Source organism: Nannospalax galili, unplaced genomic scaffold (genome assembly GCF_000622305.1).
Source record: "Nannospalax galili isolate Female #2095 unplaced genomic scaffold, S.galili_v1.0 scaffold288, whole genome shotgun sequence".
NCBI classification, from domain to species: Eukaryota; Metazoa; Chordata; class Mammalia; order Rodentia; family Spalacidae; genus Nannospalax; species Nannospalax galili.
The window spans coordinates 852,343-870,310 of record NW_008357996.1 but is presented as its reverse complement, the minus strand read 5'-3'; the positions used below and the strand labels follow the sequence as shown (position 1 = coordinate 870,310).

The 17,968-nt window shown below is 43.1% G+C and overlaps 1 protein-coding gene across 7 annotated transcripts in view; it reads right to left on the bottom strand.

The window, feature by feature from the left end:
* Positions 1-17,968, bottom strand: part of Tln2 (talin 2) — a 488,380-nt gene that overhangs the window by 30,019 nt on the left and 440,393 nt on the right. For all 7 annotated transcript variants that reach the window (XM_008856023.3, XM_029557653.1, XM_029557654.1 and 4 more), the window contains 4 exons: positions 15,918-16,043; positions 15,596-15,712; positions 10,401-10,586; positions 6,180-6,287 (listed from right to left, as the gene is read on the bottom strand). In XM_008856023.3, coding sequence (XP_008854245.1) covers positions 6,180-6,287; positions 10,401-10,586; positions 15,596-15,712; positions 15,918-16,043 — 537 coding nt within the window. The remainder of the gene's footprint in view (positions 1-6,179; positions 6,288-10,400; positions 10,587-15,595; positions 15,713-15,917; positions 16,044-17,968) is intronic.

Genomic DNA, 17,968 nt, shown 5'->3' with positions numbered 1-17,968 from the left:
AGATTTGAATCCAGTGAGAACAGGATAATGGTGATAGAAATATCTCTGTGTGTGTATGTGTACTGATATTTATATGCAAATGTGTATATATCAGATATTGAGATATCAATATAGACCTGGGAATGAGTGGAAAAAATGAACAAATGAGTGAAAAACCAACACACTACTGAGGCAATGCCTAATGATAGTTTCCTAGACCAATTCCAATAGAGCACTAGAGCCATAGGAAGTCAGTCATCGGAGAAAAGATGGTAAATGTCTTTTGCATTCTAACATAGCCAGTGGACAGGCCATTTAGTTAAGTGTAGCTCCTAGAATCAATGCACCTGTATAACCTAGAGCCAGTTGTTTATCTAAGGCTTGCCTTGGTTTACTTACTTTTAAATGGGTATAACAGTACTTTCCTTATAGAGTTGTGGTAGATATATAAATGGAACATATGAAAGACCCTAATATAACTGCTTGGGTACAGTTCTAGCACCAGAACAAAAAATTTGTGTGTGGGGGGGGTATAGGGTGAGGGGGGAGACAGGATCTCTTTGTAGCCCCAGTTGGTCTGGAACTCCGTATATAGACCAGGATGGCTTTGAACTCACAGAGATCTACCTGTCTCTGCATGCTGGGATTAAAGGTGTGTGCCACCACGCCTGGCTGGTATCAGGATTAAAAGGAAAATCCCAAGTGGTTCTTATATGTAGCTATAACTGCGAACCATTGCTTTAGACTTGGGTGGGGGCATTTCCTACAACTTACTTATAAAAAGCTTGTACCATTTTTATCTAAAACGATGTTCTAAGGCCATCAGTTGAATAACGGTTATGGTTCAGGATGTGAGTGGATAACTAGTCCTTAGGCATTGTTAATTGATTTCTACATTGTGGCCAAAAGAACATAAATATAAGTCAAAAGTAAGGTAGGGTCACTCATATTTAATGGTGAAAGATTGGGTATTTGTCCTCTAAGATAAGAATAAGAAAAGAAGGTTTTTTTCCCTCACACTTCTATAAATACCCTATTAGAAATTTTAACCAGTACAAAGCAAGAAAAATAAATAAATGATGATACGCATGGAAAAGGAGAATTAAATTGTTTTTGACAGCAGATAAACATTTATATAAAAATTGTAAGGAGTCTATGTATGTGATATATAGATTCAGAATAAGCGAGTTTAGGAAGATAGGATATAAAGTCAACACAAATACATTAATTATATATCTATATACTGGCAACAGAAAACAGGAGCAGTATGGTGATGAAACTATTCTAAAATCAAAGTAAGGAGAGTCATACAACCCTGTAAGTATACTAAAACTCAATTAATTATATATTATAAAAGGATAAACTTTATTCTATGTAAATTATATCTTAATAAGACTCTTTAATGTGGTGTGTGTGTGTGTATGTGTGTGTGCTCCCCCCTCTCCTGACCTGTGCAAACTCAGACCTCTCTCTCTCTCTGTGTGTGTGTGTGTGTGTGTGTGTGTGTGTGTGTGTGTTTGGTGGTATTAGGAATGGAACCCAGGGCAATAGCAGTGTTAAAAAGCAGGGAATAAACACGCCATTCAAAATGAGAAATTAATCAGAAGTATAATACTAAAATTAATCTGATGATTTGCGAAAGGAGAAACATAGAGTCATCTTCAATGTTTCCTATCAGTTTACCCTAACTTGCATATTTATCTAAGTCCAGCTGCTAATTTCCCCCCGAATTCTGTAGTGCCACCATTTTCTCTTTTTCTTTCATACACATGTCTTCCTCATCTGTCTGTAGGACACTGTTCTGAAAAATGAAAAGACAAGTCATACCCTGGGAGAAACTATAGAACACGCAAACATTACACATCAAGAAAGCATAGAAAACCCTGAAATCTGGATAACAGAAAATTTCCCCAAAGGGAAAAGATATCATCATCTATTCCAGCAAGGAAAACAGAAGGCAAACAGGTACATAAAAATGATACTTAAACCCAATGGGGCAATTGCACACATGAAGTCACAGTGGCAGTGACTGAATTACGAGATCTGCACAAGATCAAGTCAGACAAAATCTCAGCGTGGATGGGGAAGGGGTCACAAAGTAATGGCTGCTGGGAAAAGGAGTGTCAGGTTTCATCAGGGATATGGCCTTGAGAGATTACCCACTCTCCAGTACATGGTCTTGTACCCATACTCATCTGGCAGCACTAAATGGACTCAGACTTAAAAAAAATTAGGCAGGAATAGTGGGTTGGGGGATAGGGTAGGAACTGGAGGGGAGGGAATAACAGGAGAATTTGACCAAAACACGTTATATACATGCATGAGATGCTCAAATAATAAAGATACTTAATGTAAATTTAAATCACAAAGGGAGGCCAGACTTGGTGGCACCTGCCTGTAATCCCAACAGCTGGGAGGATGATGCAGGAGGATAGCAAGTTCTAGGCACACTGAGGCCGTACAACAAGACTCCAAAACAAAACAAAAATAACAAAAGAAAAGCCCAATCAGTGTAATACTGCTGTGACTCTTTAGAACAAACAATCGGACTCCAGAAGGGGTAACAAGGATACAGAGCAATGGAACTGACACTACTGGTGGAAAGGTTGATAGTGCGACCACTGTGGAAAACACTCAGGTAGCTCTCTGAACAGTTAAAATGCGCCTGCCCTTCACAGTACAAACATTCCACTTCTAGGTATTTACCCAAAAGAATTGAATGCATACTGGCATGAAGACTTGTATGTAAATATCTAAAACCTGAAAATAATCCTAATGTCTATCAACAGGCCAATGGATCAACATGCCAGGGAAGAGCCATATAGTAACAAATTAGTTAGCCTTGAAAGGGAATAAATTATTGATACATATGACAATATAGATGGAATTGAAAATATTGAAAGAGTAGACACTCCATGATACCATTTAGAAAAAAGATCTAGAAAATACAAACAAATCTATAATAATAAAAAGCAGGTCATCAGCTGCTTGGAACACTTAAGGGTGATATATATATATATATATTCATTATTTTGATTATAATGGTGTGTTTACAGATGTATGTATGTATTCACGTGTCAATACTCAAATCATACACTCTAAATACGTGCACATTTTTTATACTACTTATGCCTCATTAAAGCTGGAGAAAAGTTACAGGTGTGAGGGCTTGAATCACAAAGTAGGATGATTAAAGATGTCTGCTGCTAAAAGAAGAGTCCTTGAGGTATGCAGAAAGTGCCACTTCTGGGAAAAGACAGTCCTTCCAGGCAGCCAGCAGCCCAGAATTAAGATACTTTGGCTCTAGACAGACAGGAGGAGAGTTGTTCTATTTTTAATTCTGCTATTAAGTCAACATGGTTTCTAATATCAGGCAACAGACCAAAATTAAAGTTTTGCCAGTGAAAATGAACGTTAACTCTGTCCACAATCTCCCACGGAGGCACTGCAACAGCAAAGACCTGTGAGGCCAGGGGCTGTGTCTTTCCCTGTAGAGCAAATCCTCCAGAATGAAGCAGCACACAACGAATCAGGAGGCCAGCACAGCTCCCACAGGCACCTCAGAAGCTTCCTGATGCAATAGGGTCACTGCCTAAATTAGGCCCTGTGCTTACTGAAAGCTGAACAGAGTCTCAGAAAAGGACAGAAGAAGGAGAAAACACACACGGAAACACACACACACACACACACACACACACACACACACACACAAACCAAAATGGTTCTCTAGGCAGAGGTTCTCAATTTAGGTGCCCTTTTAAACCATATGAGAGACTGTGGTGGTTTGAATGAGAATGTCCCCATAAGCTCCAAATATTTGGACATTTTATCCCCAGTTGGTGCTGCTGTTTTGGGAGGTCTTAGAAGTTGTGGCCATGCTGGAGGAAGCATCAGTCATAAAAAGTAAATCCTAGGTTCTAAGGTCTTTGATTTGAATAAGGCAGAAATAGGGTTAAGTTTACTCCCCCATCTAAACTCAAGCCAGGCACCCTGCTGAAGGTGATCTCAGATTGATCCTACAGGTTACTGGATACTTTTCTCAAATCTTAATTTCCATATATTTTTTGTTGTTGTTAAAAAATAAATTATCAGGCCGTTCCTTGGTGTTCAGAAATCCTACCAATTCTTTTTCAGTTTCTATGAACAAGAATAAATTTTTCAAGTATTACAGGAAGCCTGTCCTAGACTCTGTTCATTCTGATTCATACTAACTTTTGTTATGATGGAGACACTTTGGTCCTCTGTCTACATATGGTCTTTCTGTAAAGACTGAGGATGGGGTAAAAAGCAGGGCATGTAGACATATCAAAAATTTCTAGTTTTCCAAATTACTTATTTTTATCCCTTGTGAATATTGAGCCTGATCTTAGTATTCTTTTTCTTCTACCCTAAAGAGAATCTAAACAAAATTTGGCTGTTTTAAAATCAACAATCAGGTTTCCATTTTGATTCTATCAGTTATAATAGTTGCCACATTTGGAAATTTTTTTTCCACTTCTTGCTGGGTTATTGCCCAGCACCTGGCTCAGCCACTTCATACCTTGCAGGTACCAGTATCACACAACCATCCTTGCTCTTGGTCTGCTCTGTTGAAGGAGCTGAGGTTAAGTGTGTGAGATGTGAACTTATTTTTATCAGCAGACCTTAGGTGCTGACAAACACCCACAGTTTAGAGTTCTACAATTTTTAGTTAGAAACATGAACTTCTTGTATATTTATAGTAATTCGTTCAAAACAAAGAGTCATGGAAGGTTGTTAGTTGCCATGTAGGTGCTGGCAATCAAACCCAAGGCCTCTTCAAGAGCAGCTGGTGCTCTTAACTGCTGAGCTATCTCTCTAGCACCTCCAGCTAATTTTTTGAGACAGGGTTATCTCACTGAACCTGAAGCTCACTAACATGGCTAGACTAGCTGGCCAGTAAGATCCCAAGACCGTCCTGCCTCTGCCTCCCCAGAGTCGAGATTATAGATACATACCATTCCCATCCAGCTTTTTTTTTTTAAACATGGGTACTAGGGATCTAAACTCAGGTCCTCATGCTTGTGTAGCAAGCACTTTACCCGCTGAGCATCTCCCCAGCTCTTTTTTGTTGAGACAGGGTTTTGCTATGTAGGTGAGGTTGGCCTCAGACTTCTAACATTCTTGTCTTAGTCTCCTGAGTGCTGACATTTCTGGCTTCACGTATCTTTAAACAAACTGAAAAAAATTTCTATTACTGGGGGTGGGGTGGGTACGTATGCCACAGTGCATGTGTGGAGGACAGAGAATTATTTCATGGAGTCAATTTGCTCCCTCCACCTCCTGGGAATTAAACTCAGGTTGCTAGACTTGTGCAGCAAGTACCTTTACATACTGAGCCATCTCACTGGCCCTTCTCCTATCTTTTATTGCACTACATTGTTATGATATGATTATTCATTTTTTACTAGTGATTGTTTGGTAGTCTCTTACTGTTCCTAATTTAAAATTTAACCACAATGGGTAAATATGTATAAGAAAAAGTGTAGAACATACAGTCTGTGCAATGTCTTGGAATATATACCCCAAGCATAAGAAGGAACTATAGTATGTTGTTCCTTAAAGAAAAAAATGCCAGCTGGGCATGGAGCCTTTAATCCCAGGACTTGGGAGGCAGAGGCAGTTAGATCTCTGTGAGTTCCAGGCTAGCCTGGTCTACAAAGTGAGTTCCAGGCCAGTCAGGGCTACAAGGAGACCCTGCCTCAAAAAGACCAAAATAAGAAAGAAGAAAGAAAGAAAGAAAGAAAGAAAGAAAGAAAGAAAGAAAGAAAGAAAGAAAGAAAGAAAGAAAGAGAAAAAGATGCCTTTGGAAGCTGGAGATCAAACTCATGTCTAAATGTTTGCATAATATGCACCTTATCAACTAAGCTATCTCTCCAGCCTCAGTTGATACTTTTCAAGGATAGCTCTGACCCTCCTCCTCCCCCTCCTCTTCCTCCTCCTCCTCTCCCTACCCTCCCCCTCTGTCAGAGAGAACTCAGCTCTTTTAGATTCCCACTGCATTTTCCTTTCTGCCCAGTGTGCTAGATCAGAGCTGTCTGCTCAGTATGGTCCCATCCTCACAAGAGATACTAGGAGGACATTCTAAGAGAGGTGTTCCTAAGGAAATGAGGGTCTGCATCCATATCAGGCAGGGCCAATGACACACAGCTCTGTCCCACCTTGCCCACACCTTTCCTTACCACCAAAACATGTTCCAGAAGGTCCAGATAGCCCAGGGTGCATTCCGTGCCATACCGTAAAGCTCTGGTTCGCACCTCTTCACTGACATCAGGGTAGAAGGACGCTTGCTGGAAAGAGAGAGAGGTATGTTGACATCTTAGAACAAGAAGACCTGCTGTAAGTCACCAGCCCAGTAGTTCTGGGCAGCCCTGGTCCCTGTGGCAGGAGACATGCCCAGTTATCTCTCTTTAGACCTCTACTTCTATTCTCTGAGTGGGAGAAGTGTCCTTCCTCTCCTCAGGGCTGGGCAGCAGGTCCTATGACAGTCTTCAGGCTGGCTTCCTGGGGCCCCATGACAGAATCCAGTCTCTTGGCCTTTCTCATCCCCCTTCCCCATGCATTAAAACATCCAGGAAGATTCGCAATCAAGGCTTCAGTAGCCCTTCCTGGCTTCTAGTCAGTGACAGAGGCAGTCTAAAGGCCCCTTCTATGTCCCCAGGCTAATGAAGCCCAGGTTCTCACTCAACCTCCCAAGCTGCAGCCACACAGGGCGGTCTCTGTGACCAGAGTCCTTGGCTCCTGGGAAACTTCAGATAGCAGCTACCTGGTACCCTCAGGCACTGTAAATAACTCATCTCACATAATACAAATGCACAGATAAGTTCAGAGCTCTGGGTAACACAGTGTCTCAGGCTTTTTCCATGACCTGTGACCTGCCACCTTAGTCATCCATGACAAATCATTTCAGATGGTACTGACTCCTAGGGTTGCCAGATAAAATACACTTCGTGAAATCTGAATTTCAGATAAACCAGGAAAAAAAGCACGTGTGGGATGCTATCTTTTATTTGCTATAAATGTAAATCCCATCCCCTTAGCTATTCTTCTATTGCTTCACGCTGGAAAGCACTTGAAAGGCATACAGAAATAGGTAATATACAATATTACACATGGCCATCAAACAAGACAAATTCACATCACATATCAGGGCCAGTCCTGATAGTACAGGTGTGTAATCCCAAGCTGAGGTAGGAGAAGCCCAAGTTCTAGGCCTGTCTGTGCTACAAAGTGAGTTCTAGGCTAGCCTTGGTAACACGGTGAGCTTTGATCTCAAAATAAAAAGTAAAACGAGGATCAGGGCTATAACTCAGTGGCAGAGTGCTTGTGTAGCACACATGTGGCCCTATGTTAGCTCTGCAGGAACACAGACGAAAACAAAAAACCAATAAACAGGTGAATCATACAGTGGGACAAAAGATCCAGTCAAAGATGAACTGGCCAGCTACCTTTTTTTATATCAGTCCCTCTCTTAGGGATAGGCAGTGTGGTGGCAACATCTGTATACCATCCTTGGGTGGCATTCCAGCAACTGCCAATGATGAGCCAGGTTTGATTAATCTGAGGACTAACAGGCCTAAGAGGCAGAAATCAGGAGTCCAGAGTCATGCTCTTGAAACCACCATGCTTCGTTTATCCCCATGTCCCTAGGTCTCTAACTGCAAGGCACAGAGCCATGCAGTACTGTGGGTGGCATAGGCCACAATGCTATTCCGTGGCCTCACCTCCAGCAGGGGCTGCATTTAGGGTTGGGGGAGAGGTGAGGTGCTCTTGTCCTTTGTAGTGGCTCTATAACTTGGCAGAGCCCTTTGGGAGAACCATCTGGCAGTAATTAAAATGTCTTACAACTTGACCCACTAATTCTGCTTCTAGGAGTCTTGCCTAAGAAAATAATCCAAAGCACAAATAAATCAAGTAAGCTCAAAGATGTTCATTATAGTAAAGTTGTTGGAGATGTAACTCAGTTGTTCGAGTGCCTGCCTAACATGTATGAGATCCTGGGTTTGATCCTTAGCATCCGTAAGCTGGGTGTGGTGGTACATGCCTGTAATCCCAGTACTCAGATGTAGAGGCAGGAAGATCAGAAGTTCAAGGACCAGCCTGGGATATATGAGACCTGATCTCAAAAACAAAACAGTGAAGTTCGTGATAGTGAAAACTGCAATATCCTACATATCTGAGAACAGAGGAAAGACAGTATTGATAGTTTCTGTAGTCATGAGCAAGTCATGAAACTGAGCAGAGAAATCCAGCAACAGCCACCCACACCAATTATAACAAGATACAAAGTTGTATCTACTGTAAATATATGCACATGAAAGCAAGACATTTAGAGTCATGCTCCAATGGGGCAACCTGGTCATTTGGCGTGACTTCAGAGACCTGCTGAGCTTTTTTAAATTTGAAAATTCTGGGTGCAGAAGCCAGAGATCAACCTTGGGTGTCATTCCTCAGGTTCCATTCACTTTGTTTTTTGAGACAGGGTCTTTTGCTAGCCTGGAGTTCCCCAGGTTAGGCTAGGCTGGTTGGCCAGTGAGGCCCAAGGATCCACCTGTCTCTGACTTCTTGGCACTGGGATTACAAATCAGCTACCATGATTGGCTTTCTAAATTAAAAAAAAATCATTAATGTACTAAGCATTTTAAACATTCAGAAAACTGCCTTATTTCAGAGGCCATTTCCTTTAGGTACAGATTCCGAGTCTAGGATGAGAGTCTAGGATGGATCTTCTCTTCAGTACCTACATGCTACATGCAACCCACTTTGTTGGTTAGAGCCCCTCTCAGCCACACCCATGACAAGGCTGAATCCACCCACTGACACAACCTCAACATTCCACAAACACTTGTAGCTTCACTGACACTTGCTATGCAGCCTAGGGGGGTTTCTAACTCAGAACAATCCTCCTACTTCAGTTCCATGTGCTAGAATTACAGGTGAGGGATGAGCCACCATGCTCACATTTGTCAGTGTTGCTATTTGCTAAGTAAACACGATCCTAATAGGTGTCTCAGGTCTCAGTGGTCAAACTTGCTGTCAAATGTGACTCTGGCATGTGGATCAAATTTGTTTTGCAAATAGGTTTCAGAACTCTATTATTTAGTCTTGCAAAGCCAAGATATTCTGAACCAGGATGAGTCAAAGTAGAACAGAGCATCCTCACTTTTCTACTTGACCCCTGTAAATGGGGAAATCTCTCTAAGAGAGACTTCAAAATCTGAGCTGCATTTCATTTATGCCTTAATCAGGGTTTTAATGCTTCTCAAAATCTGAGCTGCGTTTCATTTATGCCTTAATCAGGGCTTTAATGCTTCTCATAACATGATGGCTGTTATGGTTTGAATGTGAAATGTAGGCTTGAATACTTGTTCCCTAGCTGGCGGTGCTGTTTTTGAAGGTTTCAGAACCTTTGGGACATGAGGCCTAGGTGGTAGACTTAGCTCACTAGGGGTGGGCCTTGACACTGCCTCTGGTTCCAGGATTAGCTCTCTGCTTTCTGATCAATCACCCTAAGACATAACAAGCCATGTTGTAAGCTCCCAACATTACGAACAGAGCCACCCTGACTCATCTTCTCCTCAGTTGCTTCTGCTAGATATTTTGTCACAGTGATGAGAAAACTTTGAAATGGGCAAAAGTGCCTGTCAATCAATCATCAACCACAGCCACCTTCATAATCATGGCTGGGAGGCCATGGGCCACAGAAACAGGCTGCCACAGAACCAGAGTGCTGGTTTCAGTTCTGATTCTGACAGTGAGGAGCTGTGTGGCTTTGATCATGTCAATAATTCTGTCTGAGCCCATCTGGTCATCTGACAAATTGGAGTAATGATGCTTGACTTCCTTACTTGGGATCCAATGACAGAATGCACATGGCTGCCCTTCCAGAACTATGAGGCACCCTGAGGGAACCAAGATACTTGTGATGGGTAATCTTGATTGTCAGCTAGATGAGATTTAGAATCAGCAAGGAAACAAGCCCCTGGGCATGCCTGTGAAGCAGTTTCTAAACTGGGTTGACTGAGTAAGACCTACTCTAAATGTGGGTAGCACCCATTCCATGGGTTGGGGTCCTGAACTGAATTAAAAAGAGAAAGTGAGCTGAGCACCAGCCTCCATCTCCATCTCCTGACTGAAGATACAGTATTACCAGCTACCTCAGGCTCCTACTGCCATGACTGAACCTGCAAACTGTGACCCAAAGTAGACTCCTCCTTCCTTAAGTTGTTTTGAGTCCTTGCCCCAGGTTGATGCATACTCTGCTTTCTGCATGCTTGTCTACTGCAAAATGTAAAGTATGGAGCTGCTCTGTGCTACACATTGCAGCCTCTTCCTTCTCGGGAGGATAGGCCATTTACAATAGAGAACCATGCATCCACCCACCCACAACAATGCCCATTTACCTTGCAAGCTGTCAACATATCTGACACAGCCTTCCGGCTCAGATTGGCAGTGGCAATCACGTCTTCCTGTCTACATGAGTTTCCAGCTGCTACAGCCTTAGCTGTTGCCATGGTGATGCCTTTTGTCATTCTTATTGATTCTTCGGGAGATGATGTCTTCTCAGGTATGTCTTTTGACTGGAACACCTTGAAGGAGAAACAAAGGAGGTGAAAATAACCCAAAAGGAAAGGACAAAAATAACTGACTCTTCTCCAAGTGGGCTGCAGCTCAGTGTCTGAGAACCAAGCTAGCAATTGGAAGAGACTGTCACATGGCAGGAAATTAGAAATTTAATTTGAGGGCAGTAAAGTGGTTCTTGCTCTCAAGATTCTAGCATGGACAAACACGGACACTTGGCATTCACGGAAACAGTTTGGTGACTAGGAGGTTTCTACAGGGTTAACACATCCATCTGTAGATAACACCCAACCTTTGCACACTGTCCTTCCAAAATTCTATTTCTTTTCCTTCATCTGTCTGAAGCATTTTTCAGAAACTCTCAGTCCCAATACAGGTTCTGGGGCAAGACTGATTTGAATGTATCACTTTGGATGCCCTCCTCCCTACTCTGCATAGGTATGAGGTCTGGGAAAATGAAGCTTCAGATCCTACAATTCTTAGTCTGTTTTACAAATATAGCTGCATGATCATGCAGAGGTGCTCAAGTCAGCAAGTCTGAATTATTTAAACACACACACACACACACACACACACACACACACACACACACGAGTTATAAGAGCTGTAATAAATTAACCAAGGTCATTCAAAATCCCACCTTGAAGTTTTACCTATTAGTCAAGGCAAGCTCCTTCTGAATCACACCTACCTGGTCCTGTATCTTTACCATGAAGAAATGATGCTGTGGCATGTATATCCATTCCTGCACAGAAGGACTGCCATCACATGAGGGGCTGGCCTGTTTTCATCCCTAAAAGACCCCCACACAGCATTCCTGCTAGATGCCAACTAGTGTCAAACAGCACTACTCCTTAAGAAATGAAAAGCTGTGTGGTTCCCTACACAAAATCAAGTCGGTCAACACTCCATCATGGATGGAGGAGGGGCACATGAACCCCCAAGTCTAGCTGAAATAATATTGACAGTTGATGGCTGCTAGGGGTGGGAGAGAGTCAGTTTTCTTTTCTCCCCCTGCCCCCACCCTTTTGAGCCAGGGTCTTACTATGTAGCCCTAACTAACTAGAGCTTGGAACTTGCTATGTAGCCCAGGCTGTCCTTGAACTCACAGAGATCCTCTTGCTTCTACTTCCTGAGTGCTTATTAGAGACAAGGACTACCACACCTAGCCAAGAAAGCCGGTTTTCTTTAGGGATGTGGTCCCTGGTAGGTTGACCAAGCTCCAGCAGATGGCCCTACATCCATGCATGTAAGGAATAGCACTAACTGGACTCAGTGGTTATTTTTAAAAAGAGAAAAGGATATGAAGTTAGGAGAGGGATGTGGAGGGAAAGCTCCAGGAGGAGTTTGGGGGAAGGAGTGAAAGGTGAATATGATCACAATACATTGTATGCATGTACGAAATTCTTAAAGAATAAATAAAAAACTACATTAATAATTTTAAATAGGCAGCTTCAATTTTTCTTAACTAAGTTTCTTCTCAGGACAGTAAAAGTCCTTTGTCCATTCCTAAGCACTACAGTGAGATCATATTATGACCACTTGACAGAGTCCTCTGTACCGTGGTTCCCAGAGCATAGGCTTCATGGAATAAAGTCTGGGTGAATTATTATTATTATTAATAATTATTATTACTTTAAATATGGATGAACCAAGCATGGTTGCCCATGCCTTTACTTCTAGCACTTGGGAGGCAGAGGTAGGTAGATTACTGAGTTCCAGGCCAGCCTGGTCTACATAGTGAGTTCCAGGCCAGCTGGATCTACAAGGAGATTCTTATCTCAAAAACAAAACAAAACAAAACAACAAAACAAAATGAACAAAAAAAAACCTAGATGAATTCTATATCACTCTGGTATACTCACAATGAGAAAGTGTCTATAATTTCCTAGGACAGTCCAAATTTCAAATCTTTCCTCCATCTCCTACCACAGGACCTACCCACAGCTGTCTCAATCTGTGTCCAGAGCTCAGGCAGAACCTGCCAACCCATGCAGCCATACCAGGATCAGGCAGCACGGCTTAAGGGTATTACTTACTTCTATAGTTTTTAATTTCTCCTTTAAAAATATGAACTAAGGGACTGGAGAGATGGCTCAGTGGTTAAGAGCACTGGTTGCTCTTGAAGCGGACCTGGGTTCGATTCCCAGCACCCACATGGTGGCTAACAACTGTTCCTAACTCCAATTCCAGAGAATTCAACCCCCTCTTCTGGCCTCTGTGGGCTTTGCACAACACGGGTGCACTTACATACATGCAGGCAAAACTCATACACATAAAAATAAACAAAACAAAAATATGAACTAAAACAAGCCAGTAAGCAGCATTACTCAATGGTCCCTGCTTCAGTTCCTGACTGAATTCCTCAAAGATGGACTGTATCTTGGAAGTTCTCTCTTGATAAACAGAAGTTATTCTTTCCATTTAGATCAGCCTAAGGGATGCCTACACCTTGTCTTGATTTTTTAGGGTTAGGGATGGAACTGGTCCTGTTTTCAGCTCCTCCAAATTGGGAAATACCACTTTGGGCTTCCAGGAAACTCTAATATATGAAAATGAAACAAGATTATTATGCAAAAAAGATGTCTTCTCAAAAATCTGAAAGATGGAGAAAACCTAACAGGTATCAGGTGGAATTTGGACCTGGTGGTGAGCCAGTTTCAGAGTGCAGATGGGAACCCAATAGAAGGAACTCAGATCACTGAATGATGAAGCAGAATAACCCTACTAGCCTGGGCTGTTCATATTCTTTAAGCCATGCTATTGCAGGTTTTTAAATGATCATTTACCAATATCCCAACATCAAAAATTGGTAAAATCATTGATAGGAGACTTTGACCTTTCTACAGTCAGTCAAAGTTTTGTTTTTGTTTTTGTTTTTTTAAATGGACTAAGGGGACTAGAGAGATGGCTCAGTGGTTAAGAGCAGGTACTGTTCTTGGAGAGGATCCAAGTTTTGTTACTACCTGTAATTCCAGCCCAGAAGACCTAACAGCTCTTCTGACTTTTGTGGGTACCTGCACTTACATACACAACCCTCCCATAGATACAAATATATACATAATTTAAAAAACCCCAAATCTTAAAAAAATATGAACTAAGCATCTCAACCAAAGTTGGATTCATTCAGGACAGGACAAAAGAAGCCATGCTTGGTCGGTAATAACAGTGGAATCACTCATTTCTAATACTGCCCTTCATGTTGCCTTCACAGGTGACCGTGTAAAGGGGCAGGAAAACCAGCAACAGAGGCAAGTTCCCCAGGCGCTTGTATACCCCCCTAAAAAAGTTACATCTGTGATCAGCTCTGTTAAAAAGAAATCTTGGGGCAAAGTCACTCATTTCCTGAGTATTTCTATTTGTAAGGATTAGGATGAGTTGATGTAGCCACTGGACCCAGGACAAAGGAAACAGACAACATCCCTACCACAGTGACTCTAGGTACCCTCAACTCTACAGGGCTGGAACAAGGTGAAAATGAAAAGAGTTGATGTGATTAAAATCAATGACTCAAATAGAAGGGAGCTGGATGCTGAAGGAAGTCTCTTACTCAGAGGCATCTAGGTCTTTCTCCTAACAGTGAACCTCAGATTTTGATTCTACACGTCTGTAGCAGTGTGAACTGTTGCCAATAGCAACATGAATCTAGAGAGGATACATATGGTACCCACAATGTAAACTCGGGGCTTGTGTAAACTGCCATTCTGACATTCCCCTTCGTCAGGAATCTTCTGTAATGCTTCAGTGTCATGTTGTCATTTTGTAGACTTAAACGTGGATTGTCCTAAGTGATAAATGTCAGCTAGTTCCTTAATTATGATTACCAATAGATGCAGGGTCACACCCAGGCTAAGAATATAGCCTTGGTGATAGAAAGCTTGCCTAATATGCATGGAGCTCTTGGTTTGATCCCTAGGAGGTCATAAACCTGGGCATGATGGTACATGGTGTAATACTAGCACATAGGAAGTGGAGGCATGTTGGGGACCCCTGTTGTGTAAAGTAGCAGTCTCTTCATGACCGGATAGCCCATGGGCTCGGCCTCATATGCAGAGATTCCTTTTTCAGCAGGGTGCCTTCCCGGCATCTTCCTGACTCGTCTTTTGAAGTAGCCGTCACAGAAACACGGCCTCCGGCTCTGGAAATGCCAGGTTTTCCTGTGTGATTCTCAGGTAGTCTGGCAGCCTGGCAGGAGCCCACTTCCATATGTAAATAGGGCATCCCACAAAGTACCTATCAGCTAAGGCTTTTTACCACTACCCCCACGGTATAAAGTGTCCTGTTTTTCCCTCAATAATTGGAGCTGGAGCTGGATCACCAAGACTTGGAGCCAAGCAGAGTCAGGAGAATAAAGTAGCTGTATCACTGAGATCAGAGCTGAGTCCTGTGTCTTACTGCCTACAATCCAGTCTTCCCGGGGGGCACTATCCTTCTGTCATCCACTCATGGAAACCCAGCTTTAGCCGCCCTGCACCTTCCCGTGTGATCCAGCTGCCGGTGGATTTCGCATCTTGAGGAAGTGCACAGGTGAAATTAAGGCGGAACTCGACCGGGCCAGCCCCGGTAGCAGAGGGACCCACAGAGGAGAAGCAGGGGCCCGCCAGCAATGCAGAGCAGACGCACCGTGGGACCCGCCACCTTCCAGGTGCGCGCAGGGGACCAGCGCCATGCTAGCAGCTGGCGCCCTGAGATCCCTGCGCACCCCATAGAGGCAGGAGAATTAGAAGTTCAGCAGGAGGATCTGAAGTTCAAGCTACAAAGGGGTTTGAGTCTGGGCTATATGAGACCCTATCTTACAAACAAACAAACAAACAAACAAGCAAACAAATGTTCCTAATAGTTTCTAGTCACACTCAGTGACACATGGATAAGCCACCAGAAGGCAGATGAATGGGTCTCCCTAGTTCAGGAGTTCTAGGTAAAAGCTATTTAGGTTGAAAACTGTACGGAAGCCCATGTGGCAGTCTGATGCTGGACACTGGTGGCTAGCAGAGGGTGGTGATTGCTAGTTCCTTACCGTGAGCTCCTGCTTTATGTACTCTATGGTGGCCTCAAGTGCCCTTGTGCCCCGGGTAGCCTCATCCTCCACTGCCTTCACAGTCTTGAGGAGAGAGGTGACATTGGTCACCATCACCTGCATAGGAAGAGATAAGCAGATAGCACACTGTCAGAAATGCAGTCGCTGCTCTTTCCAGTTGCAGACCACATGGCATAAATGAAGACACCTCTGTCTCCCTCAAACAAGGAAGGTGCTCAGTAGCCTGTTCTCTTAGCTTTGCATGTGATTCCCTCACCCTTATATCCCTACCTGCTCAGCCCTAGTTGGAGTCTCACACTACCTTGGCGGCTCCTTTGAGTTGGTACATGGAGGGGTCGTCAGCTGGCTTGCTGGCAGCTCCCTTGGTAGCACCAATGAGATCAGAAAGGGCCTTGGCTACATCCTTGATGGCATTGATCAGTACCACCTGTAAGAGAGCAGAAGTCTGGTGAACAGACATTAACCTTCACTACTGACTTCTTCAAGGGCATTCTGCCCAAGGGCAGGCTAGTATACAAAGATGGGAAAAGAAGGAGTCACTACACCAGCAGCTGATCACGGTGGCACTACCCAGGAAGCCACCCTTGGAGATTCTATGGCTTAGGGAGGCTGCTGTTGCTGCTGTTTCTGCTGCTGCTACTGCTAATGCTGAGGTCTAAAACCATAGTCTTCTAGCTTGCCAGCTCTGCCAGCAAGCTATCTCTGACTGGATGAAGGCTGCTAAGCAGACACCAGTGAAGCACTATCACTTACTTGAAAGCACAGATAACAAAACCTCAGCTTCATACTAGGGCAGTAAGGAAGACCTCCACAGTGGGCCTGCCTCTCCAGAGTTAGTTCCTGGGATTCTCTGCCCCATACCACATGCTCAGGCACATGAGTCTTTCTTCCCTCTGAAGTCCCAACACATCCCTGATCAAGGTCTTCACTCCTGCTCCCCTCTCTATCTGGAGCCTGGCTCTTTAACTGCGTTCAGCTTGACTGTCCATCCTTAGAGACTCATTCTGATCACGCTAGTTATGGGTCTACCCCCCCCCCCAAATACCAGAACGCTATCAGACAGCCCTATATTATCTACAGCAGTACCAGTCCATGGAATCATTTGATTTATTCATTTACGCATGGTTTATCCTCTCCTGTGACTTCAGGAGGCTAGAACAGGCCCTACTTTGTTTCATTCTCAAAACATGGCCTGGCATACTGCCTGCATTCCATGAATCTTGAGGAATAAATGAAGGCACAGGCAACCCGTTCAACCCTAGATGACACTATCCATGTCTACTTGGTTACCAGAGGCCACCTTCCCCAAATACTGGATTTGTAGTCTGAAGCACCAATCATAGCGAGGATGTTTGGGTCATTGCACTTAAGCCTTTTCAAGCCTTATTGACAGCTCCTGTTGTGTGTGTATGGTGTGTGTGTGTGTGTGTGTTTGTGCACATGTGGACAACTTTGTGGAGCTGGTTCTCCCATTTTTACAAGGGTTCTAGGGGGTTGAACTCAGGTCATCTGGCTTGTAAAGTAAGTGCTTTATCTCACTGGCCCTTTTTTTCTTTTTTGTAGACAGGGCTTTACTAGGCTGGTCTGGAACTTGCTATGTACAACAGGTTAACCTCAAATTCACAGAGATTCACCTGCTTCTGCCTCTTGAGTGCTAGGACTAAAGGCTTGTATCACCATGCCTGGCCTTGAACTATTATTTTTTTTTCAAAGGAAGCTTTCATTAGAATTTACTATTTCAAGATATCTAGAATATTTGGGAGTAACAACTCTACAGTAATAATGAGAAAAATTAACAATCTAATTTAAAAAATAGGAAAGGATCTGGACAGACATTTCTTCAAAGATAAACAAGTGGCTGACAGGTATCCAAAAAGAAGCTCCATGTCACTATTTTCAGAGAAACTCAGATCAAAGCCATAGTGAGGTACCTCACACCTGTCAGGAAGGCTATCCACTGTCAAGGCTGGGTGACACAAGTATTGGTGAGCAGGTGGAGAAATCAGAATTCTTTATATACTGTTGGTCAGAGTGCAGGATGGCATAGATGCCATGGTGATTCCCCACAAATTAAGAGAATTTCATGATCTGGAAATCTTTCTCCTGGGTATTTATTCAAAAGAATTTAAGTGAGATACTGGTACTTCCAGATTCATAGTAGCATCATTCACAATAGCCAGGATGCAAGAGCAATTCTAAGCAAGATCAATAGATGAATAAAGAAAACGTAGATGCACACAGTGGGATATTATTTAGCTGTTTTGTTTGTTTGTTTGTGACAGGGTCTCCTAGTAGACCCAGCTGGGCTAGAACTCACTATATAGATCAGGCTTGCCTTGATCCCACAGAGAT